General features: G+C 39.7%; 1 protein-coding gene across 5 annotated transcripts in view; it reads left to right on the top strand.

The window, feature by feature from the left end:
- camkk1a (calcium/calmodulin-dependent protein kinase kinase 1, alpha a) overlaps positions 1 to 14,021 on the top strand; it is a 145,561-nt gene that overhangs the window by 81,686 nt on the left and 49,854 nt on the right. For all 5 annotated transcript variants that reach the window (XM_048612776.1, XM_048612773.1, XM_048612774.1 and 2 more), the window contains 2 exons: positions 8,103 to 8,124; positions 8,223 to 8,311. In XM_048612776.1, the coding sequence (XP_048468733.1) occupies positions 8,103 to 8,124; positions 8,223 to 8,311 (111 nt within the window). The remainder of the gene's footprint in view (positions 1 to 8,102; positions 8,125 to 8,222; positions 8,312 to 14,021) is intronic.

The raw sequence follows: 14,021 nt of genomic DNA, 5'->3' as shown, positions 1-14,021 counted from the left end.
CTTCACAGATGCTGCCAGACCTGCTGAACCTCTCCAGCAATTTTTTTTGTACATTCTTGGCTACCCTGTCTACCTGTGACGCCACTTTCAATGAACATCTGTGCTTGTACTCCTAGGTCCCTTTGTTCCACAACACTCCTCAGGACCTTACCACTTACTGTATAAGTCTTACCTTGGTTTGACTTTCCAAAGTGCAACACCTCGCACTTATATGTATTGAATTGCATTTGCTAATCCGCAGCCCACTTTCCCATCTGATCAAGATCCCTCTGTAATTTTTGATAACCTTTCTCGCTATCAGTGATACCTCCTAATTTTGTATCATCTGCAAGCTTACTAATCATGCCTTGTACATTCACATCTGGATCATTTATGTAGATAACAAATAACAAAAGTCTCATCACCGATCCCTGTGGCACGCCACTAGTTACAGGTCTCCAGTCCAAAAAACAACCTTCAACCATCACCCTCTGCTTACTACCATCGAGCCAATTTTGAATCCAATTAACTAGCTCTCCCTGGATCCCATGCAACCTAACCTTCATTACTATCCTGCCGTGCGGGACCTTGTCAAAGGCCTTACTAAAGTCCATATAGACAACATCCACTGCCCTACCCTCATCTATCCTCTTGGTTACCTCTTCGAAAACTCTAGATGTTTTGTCAGATATGACTTCTCTTTCAAGAAATCCATGCTGATTATCCCTAATCAGACCTTGACTATCCAAACGTTGGTTGATCCTGTGTCTCAGTATCTTCTCCAAAAACTTGCCTATTGCTGATGTTAGGCTCACTGGCCTGTAGTTCCCTGGCTTGTCTCTGCTACATTTTTTAAACAATAGAACAACATTGGCCACCCTCCGGTCTTCTGGGACTTCACCAGTGGCTAAAGATGAAGAAAAAATCTCTGCTTATTCCGGACTGACATCTTCGCTGTTACTGATGTTAGGGTCATGTTATCAGTTATATCATCATGACTTACATGTATCTCATTTTACCATGGTTTCTTTCTATGATTCCCTCTCGGATTCTGCCGATGATTTCCTTTGTTTTGGCTACCGCTAAAATTAATTTATTTCCAGATTTATTAATTGAGTTTAAATTCTGCCAGCTGCAGTGGTGGGATTTTAACTTCCCAGTGCACTAGGCTGAGTTTATAGATTAGTAGTCCAGTGACATTACCACTACGGCGCTGTCTCCGTAGCTGTAGTTTCAGCTCCTATACCTCAGTAGTCATTTCTGTTATTTTGCCGATAGTTCGAGTTCAACCTTGCAAAAGGTTGCCAGTGTACTTTTAACAAATGAACATAAGATTATTACACAAAAAAGAAAAGACAAAGCTATTTCTTAAAAGCCAATTTGGAAAGATCTTATTATAATTAGCAAGAAGAAAGTGCTATTTCTCAGCAATATCCCTTACTGATATTCCACCTCCGTGAAGTGTCTATCCTATCTTCACTCTTTAATTCTTCACTCAATTGACAATTGTTTCCTTTCTGTGACCTTTTGTATATTCGCCGGATGTAATTCTCTCTATCACTGTCTCTCCCCAAGATACGCAGCCACAGGCTAACTCACTGATTTGTTTTTTTTCTTTTTAAATTTTAAGAAAAGCTCAAGGGTTTTCCAGCCCTGTCAGCATGGACTGCTAAAACAGCATGAGACTTCTTTCCAGTTCTGATAGTCTGGAGACTGCCAGAATGAATCTAGCCTTTTGCTGGTACGGATCGACCTTCTGAACTGACTTGCCACTGACCTCTCTTGGCATAACTCATAAAAGCTCAACTCAGTAAACACTTCATCAGTAGTTTCACCAGATAGTTCATCTAATCATTTAAATTAATACATATGATTTCTTGGAAATGCTATTTTGACTCAGTGCCAAAAAAGTGAATTCTGACCCTTAAAAAGAAGCTACCTTCACAGAATTAAAAACCAAAAACAAATGCAGAAAGTAGGTACAGGGTTAGGCTATTTAGCCTTTTGAGCCTGCACTGCCATTCATTACAAACACGGTTGACTGTCCAACACAGTACTCTCTTCCTGCTTTCTCCCCACATCCTTTGACTCTTTTAGCCCTCAGAACTAATCTAACTCCTGCTTGAAAACATTCAATATTTTGGCCTCAACCGCATTTTGTAGCAGAAAATTCCACAGATTCATCCTTCCCTGGGTGAAGAAATTTCTTTTCATCTCAGTCTACATGGTATATCCATGTCCTTAGATTGTGACCCTTGGTTTGGGATTCCCTGGTCACTGGGAACATCTTCTTACATTTACCCAGTCTGGTCCTGTTAGACCTTAGTAGATTTGTATGAGATTTCTTCCTCATTCTTCTAAATTTCAATGACTATTGTACAAACTGATCCAGTCTTTTTTCAAACATCAGTTTTGCCATCCCAGAAATCAGTCTGATAAATCTTCATTCTACTCCCTCCATAACCAGAACATCCTTCCTCAGATAAGGAGAGCAAAGATAAGGAGTACACATTAATCCAGGTGTGGTCTCAGCAAAACATCTCTTCTCCTGTACTCAAATCATATTGCTACGATGGCCAACATACCATTTGCCTTTTTCGCCACTTGCTGCACCTGCAAGCTAACTTTAAGAGTTTGGTGTACAAGAACATTTATATCTTGTTGCACCTCCCCCTTTCCCCATTCAGATAATAATCTGCCTTCCTGTTTTTGCTACCAAAGTGGATAATGTCACAATTATCCACATTATACAGCACCTGCCATGCATTTGCCCATTCATTCAACTTGTCCAAATTACACTGAAGCATCTCTACATCCTCCTCACAGCTCACTCTTTCATCCAGCTTTGTGTTGTCTGCAAACTTGGAAAGATTAAATTTAATTCCCTTGTCTAAAACATTAATATATATTGTGAGTAGCTGAGACTAAGCACTGATCACATGGTACACCAGTAGGCACTGCCTGTTACTTGGGAGAAGTCCCATTTATTCCTAGTCTCTGTTTCCTGTCTGCCAGATAGTTCTTTATCCATGTCAGTACCCCCAATCCCATGTGCTTTAATTTTACACACTAATCTCTTACATAATACCTTATTGAAAACTTCTGAAAGTTTCAAGAAAAGCACATCCACTGACTCCATGTATCAACTCACTCAAATAGTTATATCCTCAAAAGATTCCAGTAGATTTGTTAAGCATGAGTTTCCTTCCCTAAATCCATGCTGTCTCCAACCCTGTCACCGTTTTTCAAATGCTCTGCTATTAAATCTTTTGTAATGAACTGTAGCATTTTCCCTACCACTGATGTCAAGCTAGCTGGTTGATAATTCCATTTTCTCTGTACCACCTTTTTAAAATAACGGGGTCACATAAGCTACCTTCCAATCCATAGGAACTGTTCCAGAGTCTATAGAATCTTAAAAGATGACCACCAATGCATCTCCTATTTCTAGGGCTACTTTGTTAAATAATCTAGGATGTAGATCATCGGGCCCAGCAGGCCTATCAGCCTTATATCCCGTCAATTTCCATAACACCATTTCCCTGCTAATACTGATTTCCTTCACTTCTCCCCTCTCACCGTGCCCTGCATTCTCTGACATTTTTGGAATGTTATTTATATCCTCCTTTGTGAAGACAGAGCCAAACTTTGTATTTAATTGATCTGCCATCACTTTGTTCCCCATTATATTTTCTCTGTTTCTGATTCTAAGGGATCTACATTTGTCTTCTTTAGTCTTTTTCTCTTCACGTACCTATAGGATTTTTTTACAAACAGTTTGTATATTCGCCACAAGCTTACTTTCATGAAAACCTACTTAGTCTACTTTATAATCCAATTTCCTAAATACCAGTAATGTTATAAATTTTCATCGCTCTAGCAATCTTTCGCAAAGTTATTGTATTCACTTAAAGGCTCAGTGAGGAAATTCTAGGTGGTTAGAACTGACAGCAATGTATAGAACTATATGTGCTAGGATCCAACCTACATTTTGTGATATTTTGAAGTAATAAACAGGTAATAAGCCCTTTAATAAATATTGAGCTCCTTACTGAGTGAGAGAATGAACCTGTATGCACCAGGTTCTCCTGTCTGATAGTTTAAACAAATGCATTAACCTTTTTAAAATTGTCACATGAGTTTGTTAACAGGCTTGCTAATTGTTTCTGGGCTGATTATGGTTATTTGTTTAATACTTGCAAACATGCTTAATATTTAATGTGTTTTGTGCTCACTATCATGTTCCATACTTTTAAATGTGTTCAATATTTGTTTAAATGTTTATTACTTTAAACTAAATTGTGAAGGTAAGGGCTCAAGTGAGGGGTAACGTGATAAATTGAAGAGAGAAGGGTTCTTGTGGCACGGAGGTGGTGTCCCTACCTATGGATCGGTTGGTCCGAGTTCAAGTCCTGCCTGCTCCAGAGGTGTGTAATAACATACCTGAACAAATTGGTTGAAAAATAGATTAAATTAAAAAAAATTGGAGTGAGAAAGGTTCTTATGTAAAGCAGCAATGCCCCTACCTCTGGATCAGGAGACTTGGGTTCAAATCCCACCTACTCCAGGGGGGTATAAAAACGTCTCTGAATAGGTTAATTAAAAGAGACAGTATAAGAAAGGAAAAGAAGGTACCTTTAAGGGAATTAATCATCTGACTGCGGCAGGAAGAGACAGGGTGTCCAAACTTAAAAGTGCACTAGTAAATTGTTCTAGAGGTTGTGAAAGCAGTAAAAAACATAGAATTAAAGGAACTGTATCTGAATGCACAGTATTTATGCCAAAGTAGATGCTTTGATGGCATAAATGGAAGTAAACAGATATTATCTAATCATTTTTATAGATGAGCAAGCTGGGAATTGAATGTTCAAGGGTATTCAACATTTAGGAAGGATAGGGGGGATAAAGGAAAGGAGTAGCACTATTAATAAAGGATGAGATCTGTATAATAATGAAAGGATCTTCAATCGACAATTGACCAAGGAGTGAAAATGGCAAGCATTAGCAAACATGGTAGGTGTTGTTTTTGGCCACCAAGTGGTCGTGGTAAAATAGGGCATGGTAGCAAGCAGGAAATTAGAAATCAGAGGAAACTAGAATGTACACGGACAGGAGTAAACCTAATTAGCACTAATGGTGTGGAGGATAAAATCCTGGAATGTATACATTGGTTTTTAAATGATTTTTAAAGAACAGTATGTTGAGGAACCAACTAGTGAACAGGAAATTTGGATTTTGTATTGTGCAATTTGAAAGGCTAATTAATAACAATTGTAACAGAGCCTCTTGGGAAGTGGCACCAGAATATAATATAAAATTTTATATTAAAGTTTTAAAGTCATGAAGATTCAATCTAAAAATAGGAGCTTAAATCAAAATAAAGGATACTGTGAAGTTATGAGGGGCAAATTTGTTGTGGTAGGTTAGGAAACTATTAAAAGGTATGACGGGCAATAGCTAGCACTTAAAGAATTAATCCATTTTTTACAAAAAATTTAGATTATTTTAGAGGCACAAAACCCAACAGGAATAGCTAACAAGAAAAGCTAATGATTGTGTTAGATCAAAGGAAGATATTTAAAAAGTTATCAAAAAAGTGATAAGCCTGAACATTTGAAAGCAATTTGGAACTCATTAAATGAGAACCAAAAAGAGAAAATAGAATCTGAAAGTAACCTAGCAAGAAGCATAAAATGAATTATAAAAGCTTTTATAAATATGCAAAAAAGAAAAGATCAGCAAAGACAAATGTGAACCGTTACAGGTAAAGACTGGTCAGTTTATACTGGGGGATAAGGAAATGTCAGAGAAACTAAACGACTATTTTGTACCCATATTCGTGGAAGATCAGAAAAACCCTCAGGTAGGATAAATGGGTCTTAGTCTGAATGGAAGGCAGTGACTAGTGGGTGCAACAGGGATCAATGTTAGGACCCCAGCTGTTCACAATATAATCTAATTATTTAGATAAGGGAACCAATCGTAATAGCTCCAAATTTGTAGATGACACAGAGTTGGGTGGGAGGGTGAGCTGTGAGGAGGATGCAGAGATGCTTTAGTGTGGTTTGGATACGCTGAGTGGGTGGGCAAATGCATAGCTGATGCAGTACAATGTGGATGAATGTGAGGTTGTCCACTTTGATAGTAAAAACAAGAAGGCAGGTTATTATTTGAATGGCTATAAATTGAGAGAGGGCAATGTCCTCTTACACCAGTTGCTAAAACTTATTGTGCAGGTGCTAAAGAAGGCAAATGGAATGTTGGCCTTTATAGATCACATCAGGAATATTGTGTGCAGTTTTGGTCTCCTTAACTGAGGGAAGATACTCTTGCTATTGAGGAAGCACAGTGAAAGTTTATCAGACTGATTCCTCAGATGGTGGGTTTGATGTATGAGGAGAGGTTGAATTAGTTGGGATTATATTCACTGGAGCTCAGAAGATTGAAAGGGAAAACCTATAAAATTCAAACAGGACTAGACAAGGTAGATGTTCCTAAAGGCAGGGGAGTCTGAACTGGGAGTGGGAGGTCACAGTCCAAGGTTATGGAGTAAATCATTTAAAACTGAGATAAGGAGAAATTGCTGCACCCAGAAATTGTGAACCTGTGGAATTTGTTACCATAAAAAGCAATCAATGCCAAAACATTGTGTAATTTCAAGAAGGTGTTGGATAAAGCACTTGGGGCTAAGGATATGGGGAAATGCAGGAACAAACTATTGAATTGCGTGATTACAAATGCTCATAATGAATGGTGAAGCAGGCTTAGAGGACCAAAAGGCCTACTGCTGTTATTTTCTATGTTTCTACTGGTGTATAATAATCACAGGAGACTTCGAACTGCATATAGACCGGTAAATTTAATTTGCAGCAATGCAATGAAGGATGAATTCCTTGAATGTATATGAGATGTTTTTCTAGAACAGTATGTTAAGAAATCAACTAGAGAACAGGCTATTTTAGATCTAGTATTGTGCAATGATAATGGGATAATTAGTAACATAATTGTAAATGAACCTCAGGGAAAGAATGACCGTAATGTGCTTTAGACCAGGAATTTTGAAGACAAATGACGTTTTTTGCAAAAGCATTTGAGTACAAGAGAAAAAGAACGCTTGCTCCACTTGCATTGAGCCTTGGTAAGTCTACACTGGGAGTATCAGGAATAGTTTTGGTTCCCTTACCTAAGGAAGCATATATCTACCATTAAGAAAGTACAACAAAAGATCTCCAGACTGATCCCTAGGATTGCAGGAATTTCCTATGAGGAGAGATAGAAATGACCAGACCAATACTCTTTAGAGTTTAGAAGAATGAGAGATGATCTCATTGAGGCATACCAAATTCTTAGAGGGTTTGATAGGGCAGGTACAGGAAGGCTGTTTTCCCTGGCTCTGGGGTCTTGAACAAGGTGACACAATCGCAGAATGAGAGGTAGGCCATTTAGGACTGAGATGAAGAGGAATGTCTTCACACGGAGAGTAGTGACTCTCTGGAATTCTCTATCCCAGGGTGCTGTGGAGGTGCAGTCATTGAATGACAGGGATAGATATGCTTATAGATATTAAAGAAATCAAGGGATATTAAAAATTTATGTAAAAATGGTGTTGAGGTACAAGATCAACCTTGATCTTGTTGAAAGTTAAAGCATGTTTGAAAGTCTGAACCCCCTCCTCCTGCTTCTGTTTTTTGTGCTCCTAAAGTGTTACCTGTTTATATGTTCAAAACTTGTTAATCCACTTGATATCTGGTTGTGTTGTTCAAATCTTGTCTATGCGTTTGTGACTTGCGTATGTGTTTAATTCATAACATTTTTATTTGCAATATCACAGCACAACAGGATGTGGAGCTGATGTTTAGCCAGTAAAAACCTAAAGGTTTTATAATTTGCCTGCACATTCAAATTTGGTGGGAGGCAGGCGAAAACAAGAAAAAAGATGAGGGAAGTGTTTAAACTCCTAAAGGGAAAATTGAAATAACTGTGGAAGTGGAATAGATTAAATGATATAGAAGTTAAAGTTAAAATTATTAATATCTTAAGTTTGTTCCTTTGTTAATCCAAATTACATTGCTACATGCGTCGAATTTCTGTATTGATTTATACATTTTCTTATTATGTTTCAGTATTTGAACTCATGAGTAAAGGGTAAGTCTGGAATTATTATTAACCCAGCTGTTTTCTAGCACTTGCTGTTATTGCTGACCTAACTTTCCCATTCTATCTGATGTCTCTTGACTGTTTAGGCCTGTGATGGAGGTACCGACAGATAACCTATTCTCGGAGGAACAAGCACATTTTTACTTTAGAGATATCATCTTGGGCATCGAATACCGTGAGTGTCAAATGCTTCATTTCCATTCCAACAGCCTGATTGCACTTTTGCCTTAAATCTCCAAAGCTGTGCCTTCTGATGTGGTTGCTATTTTATCACAATGATCAGATTATTTTGTGCCTAAACTTTTCATGTCAGTTTTAGCCACTGCAGTTAACAATGTATAAACAATTTGATACTATGGTAACAGTCTTGAGTCATGAAATATTGTTTTGGAAAGTTTTTTGAGCGAATTTTTTATCTGCCTGTTACTCATTATGTGTTTTGGAACCTTCACAGTTGAACTGAAATGACATTAGTTTAAATTCACAAAGTTATGGTGTGAACATTCTATTTATGTAAATATGTATTGTCTAGCACAATACAGAGGAGGCCATTCAGTCCGTCTAGCTGACACCTGTTCTTACAAAGAGCAATCCAATTGCCCTACTCACCCATTCTTTCTCCAAAGCGCTGTGTTTTTTTTTATTTATGTATATTTTCTGCCAATGAAATTATCATTAGTGAAACAGTTCAATAGGAAGGAACTATTGGCCACCAGATAGGGCCCTGTCCACACTCTACAGCATGGGCATGATAGCATTGTAATGAGTAACAGCTAAATCAGAAACAACAGCATAAACTGCTATGTCGCCCCTGGATAGTCCTCCAGCTTAACACCTGGGAGCTAGTGCCAAAACAGGGAGGGCCGTCTCACAGACTACTCAAGAATGGCCTGACACAGTCATATCATAACTTAAAGACAATGCCCCAGACAACACCATCACCATTCCTAGATATGCCCTGTCCCACTGACAGGACAGACCCAGCAGAGGTGGTGTCACAGTGGCATACAGTCAGTAGGGAGTTGCTCTAAGCGCCCTCATCTTTGACTCCAGACCCCATGATGTCTCAAAGTATGATATCAGATATTGGCAAGGAAACCTCCTGCTATTTACCACGTACCATCCTCCCCCATGTGATGAATCACTGTTCTTCCATGTTGAACAACACTTGGAGGAAGCACTAGGTGCAGAGTGTACTCTGGGTCGGGGATTTCAATGTCAATGAAAGCAATGTGGTTGACTCTTAACTGCCCTCTGGGCAATTAGGGATGGGAAATAAATGTTGGCATAGCCAATGAAGTTCACATCCCATGAAAGAATAAAGAATCCAGCCATTAATGATGGAGGGCAATTAAACAACTAACAGATGAAGCAGGCTCCACAAATATCCTTATCCTCAATAACAGGAACGCCCAACGTATCTCTTGACAACAGTGTTGATGAATCCCTCAATTTCCCTACAATGTTAATATCCCCAATAACCATTCTAGATGTCAGCCACTCTGTTTTGAAATATTTAGTGATATTAGTGCTGAACTTGCCTTTTACCTGTTTGCAACACTCTTGTGGCCTTCTGTCCTGCAATCATAACTAGGCAATTTCCCACCTTTCATCATCACTAAGTAAATATCCTATGTCAAGTTGGCTGAAAACCGGCATCTGTGATGAGGAACCTTTGGAGAAGGCCAAGATGGATCATCCACTTGGAACTTCTGGCCGAAGACGGTGATGAACATTATCTTTTGCGCTAATGCTCTGGACTATTTGTGGAGCCCTTCCTCCTTTGAGCTGTTTAATTATCTACCACCATTCATGACTGGATGTGGCAAGACTACAGAACTTCGATCTGATCCACTGCTTGTGGGTTCGCTTAACTTCATCACTCGGTTACTCATCTTATTTGGAAAGCAAATACTTCTGCTTCATCGTTTCACCAGGTTGACACCTTATTTTTAGGTCTACCTGGTGCTGCTCCTGCCGTGCCCTCCTGCATTCTCCATTGAACCATGGTTGGTCACCTGCCTTGATGGCAATGGTGGAGTAGGGGATATGCTAGGTCATAAGGTTGCAGGTTGTGTTGAGTATAATTTTGCTGCTATTGATGGCCCATGGTTCCCCATGGATTCCCAGTCTTGAGTTGCTCAATCTGTACAAAGTCTGTCCCATTTAGCGTGGTGATGGTGCCACACAATATGATGAAGGGTATTCTCACTGAGAATGTCTCCACGAGGACTATACATTTTTCACTCTTACCTATACTATCATGACAGATGCATCTGTGGCAGGCAGATTGGTGAGGATGAGGTCAAGTAAGTTTTCCCCTCGTCACGTCCCTCACCACGTGCCGTAGACCCAGTCGAACAGTATATCCTTTAGGACCAGACCAACTCGATCAGTAGTACAGCTGCTGAGCCACTCTTGCTGGTGGACATTGAAAGCCCCCACCCAGAGTACATTTTGTGCCCTTGCCATCCTCTGTGCTTCCTCCAAGTGTTGTTCAACATGGAGGAGTACAGATACATCAGTTGAGATAAGACAAAATCAGCAGAAGGTTTCCTTGCTCATGTTTAATCTGAAGCCATGAGACATCATGAGGTCTGGAGTTAATGTTAAGGACTCCCAGGGGAACTCTCTCTTGCCACCCCTGCTGGGTCTGTCCTGCTGGTGGGACAGGACATATCCAGGGATGGTGATCACTGTGTGTGGGACATTGCCTGTAAGGTATGATTCCGTGAGTAAGACAATGCCAGGCTGTTGCTTATCTAGTCTGTGAGACAGCTCTCCCAATTTTGGCAGTAGCCCCTCACATGTGGCCAGATGAGGATGGCAGATTACCTTCCCTGAAGGACATAAGTGAACCAGATGGGCTTTTCCTTACAATTGGCAATGGTTTCATGATCATCAGTAGTACATATTTCTTTTTATGGAATTCGAATTGTACTATCTGCCATGGTGAGATTTGAACTCAGGTATTTGGAACGTTAGTTGTGTTTTTGGATTAATAGTCCAGTGATAATGCCACCAGGCCATTGCTTCTCCTAAATTCCAGATTTGTTAATTGAATTTAAATTGCACCAATGGTCATGGTGGGATTTGAACCCATGACATTAGAGAATTAGCTTGGCCCAGTGACACTGCGATTACATCACCGCCTGCCATTTTGAAAAGAAAATATTGCAAGTATGTAATAAGTGGACTTTGAATCTTTTTATGTAGGTCACAGGTTATTTGTGCTCTCTCTCCCCTCACAACCTCTTAACCTCCACCATTCCATATCTCCATAAACTGTTCAAGCCCTTCCACTCCTCTCTCTCTCTGCAAAATCATCCAAATCCAAGACTCTCCAGGATATCTGAGCTCCTGTAATTCTGGTTCTCTTGAGCATCTCTGATTTTAAACACTCCACCATTGGTGACCATGCCTTCAACAGCCTCAGCCCCACCACTCTGAAATCCCCACCCTACATCTGTCTGCCTCTCAATTTCTCTTTCTTTCTTAAGACAATATTTAAAGCATACCTCATGACCAAATATTTCGTCATCTAACATAATATCCCATTACTTGCCTCAGAGACATATTTTGTTTTATAATGCTTCCCTGAAGCTCTTTGGGTCATTTAACCACATTAAAGGCACTAAAGATATGTTGGATTCTGTTGTTTTTTGGAATGGGAACATAATGAACTTCAGCTGTATTGCACAAAGCTGCATTATTTGGTCAGATCATTATTTCTTAATAATAATTTGCATTAAAGTGGTATCTTTAACATGGTACACTGTCTTTGCACTTCACAGAAACAATATCAGAAGGGAATTTATAAGCTTCAGGCATAGATAGCCTGGGCCAATAAATGTGGAGCAATTCAAATCAGTAATATGTAAAAGATCAGCTTTGGTAGAAAAGCATTTGGAAGGTTGTTGGGCTGGATGATGTGACAACAATGTGGAGGTTTGAGGCCAATGTAGGAATTGAACACTGGGAGGAGAAGTTTGAATTTGAAGTGTTGCTGAACTGGGATTGTATGTAGGTCAAAGAGCACTGAGATGTTTTGGTTTTGGCTACCCACGAGAGTATTCAGAATTGTGAATTTAAGAGATAATCCCAAAGTCAAATTTATGTGATTTCCTGTTGGATGGAAGAGAAGGAAATCTGCTATCCTTGTCTGACCTACATGTGACTCCGTACCAGCAACAATGAGGTGAACTCTTATCAGCCATTCTGTTCAAGGGCAACAAAACTGGTCTCTCCAGTGACACCCACGTTCCATGAAAAAAATGAATTGCTTTCATTGCTGATCTCTCTAAGTGATTGATGAATATGATGCAGATGGTCAGACAATAGCAGTTTTCCCATCAGTTAAAAGGAAATACTCAGCTATATTTTACACAACAATGAGTCATCGGAAAATGAGACATTAACAGCCGTTAATGGCTCTGCCTGCATTCTCCATCCTTGCTGATTTTCATAGGCTAACTTTATAAGTTTGAACCACACGCTGAAGGTTTCTGAGCCAAAGCTTCCACATATGGAAGCATTAATAAAAACAAATTAATAACTAATTTCAGAGTGCAACGCAGCATGACAGAGAATGCAGGCAATGTCTTAGTGAGACAGACAGGTTCAAGGAGCAGGAGTGAGAGATTGATGAACTGCACTCACTCGGACAATAACAGGGCACTGTGGACAGCACTGGCACTCTTGTAATTTCCTTTCATGCATGAGTCCTCGTGGGTGTAGTGATTGCAACAAGGTCAGCCAGGTGAACCTCATAGAATATGAATTCTCTGCTTGGGGCTGTTAATCTGGTCCAGTCAGGGATCCCTGGCTTACAGATAAGAACAGGAGTGTCAGGAATCCTGTTCACTCTGAGGGAGCTGGATCAGTGTCAAGGACTTTCCACATGACTTGGTAATGGGATGCGCGCCTCTGTGGAGTGATTTTAGTAGGTAAATCGGAAGTGCTGAGCTTCATGAATTTCCCACTCCTAAATCCCGTTTTTGTGTGAGTCTAGTTTCCTTAGACATGACTGACCAGTCTGACTGGTGAATACGTTGGACTGATGTCATCACCACATATCTCCCCTGGGGTTACGCCATTGATTTGGCTGACAGGATTCTGCCAATTTTCCACAGGTAGTTAATGAGGAGAACCATCCCATCAGTAGCTGAAGGAAATTCCCAATGTATGTGGCACACCATGGATTGTATTTTACAAATTGCTGCTCATGGTCCCACAAACTGTTCCTAGCATGAATAAATTCACAATTTCCCACATTATGTTCCATCTGCCAGATTTTTACCCATTCGATTAATCTATTTATATCGGTATGCAATTTGTTATATCACCTTTACAACATACTTTCCTTCCTAACTTTATTTCATTTGCAAATTTAACCATCATGCCTTCAATCCCATTATCCAAGTCATTGATATAAAATATAAAATGTTGAGGAACCAGCACATATACCTGCAGGATCCTAGTTGTCACATATTTCCAATTTGAAAAAGTTTCATTTCAGCATACTCTGTTTTCTGCCAGGCAGCTAGTCTTGTATCCACACTGGTATGTTACCCCTCCTACACCTCAAGCTGTCACTTTACACAATAACTTTTTATGTTGAACCTTGCCAAATGTCTCGTGGAAATCCATGTGCAGTACATCAGTGGGCTCCGCTTTATCCACAGTGCATGTTACTCTTTCAAAAAATTCCAATAAATTGCTTAAATAGGATTTCCTTGTCAAAAAAAAAATTTGAGTTTTCCTGATAACAGCATACCTGTGGTATACTGTATCCGCTGTTCCCGATGTGGCCTCCCCTACATCGGGGAAACCAAGCAGAGGCTTGGAGACCGCTTTGTGGAACACCTACGCTCGGTTCGCAACAA

This window comes from Rhincodon typus, chromosome 26, assembly GCF_021869965.1.
Source record: "Rhincodon typus isolate 14 chromosome 26, sRhiTyp1.1, whole genome shotgun sequence".
In the NCBI taxonomy this organism is placed as follows: domain Eukaryota; kingdom Metazoa; phylum Chordata; class Chondrichthyes; order Orectolobiformes; family Rhincodontidae; genus Rhincodon; species Rhincodon typus.
The sequence above is the reverse complement of the archived record's forward strand: the minus strand, read 5'-3'. Positions and strand labels throughout refer to the sequence as shown.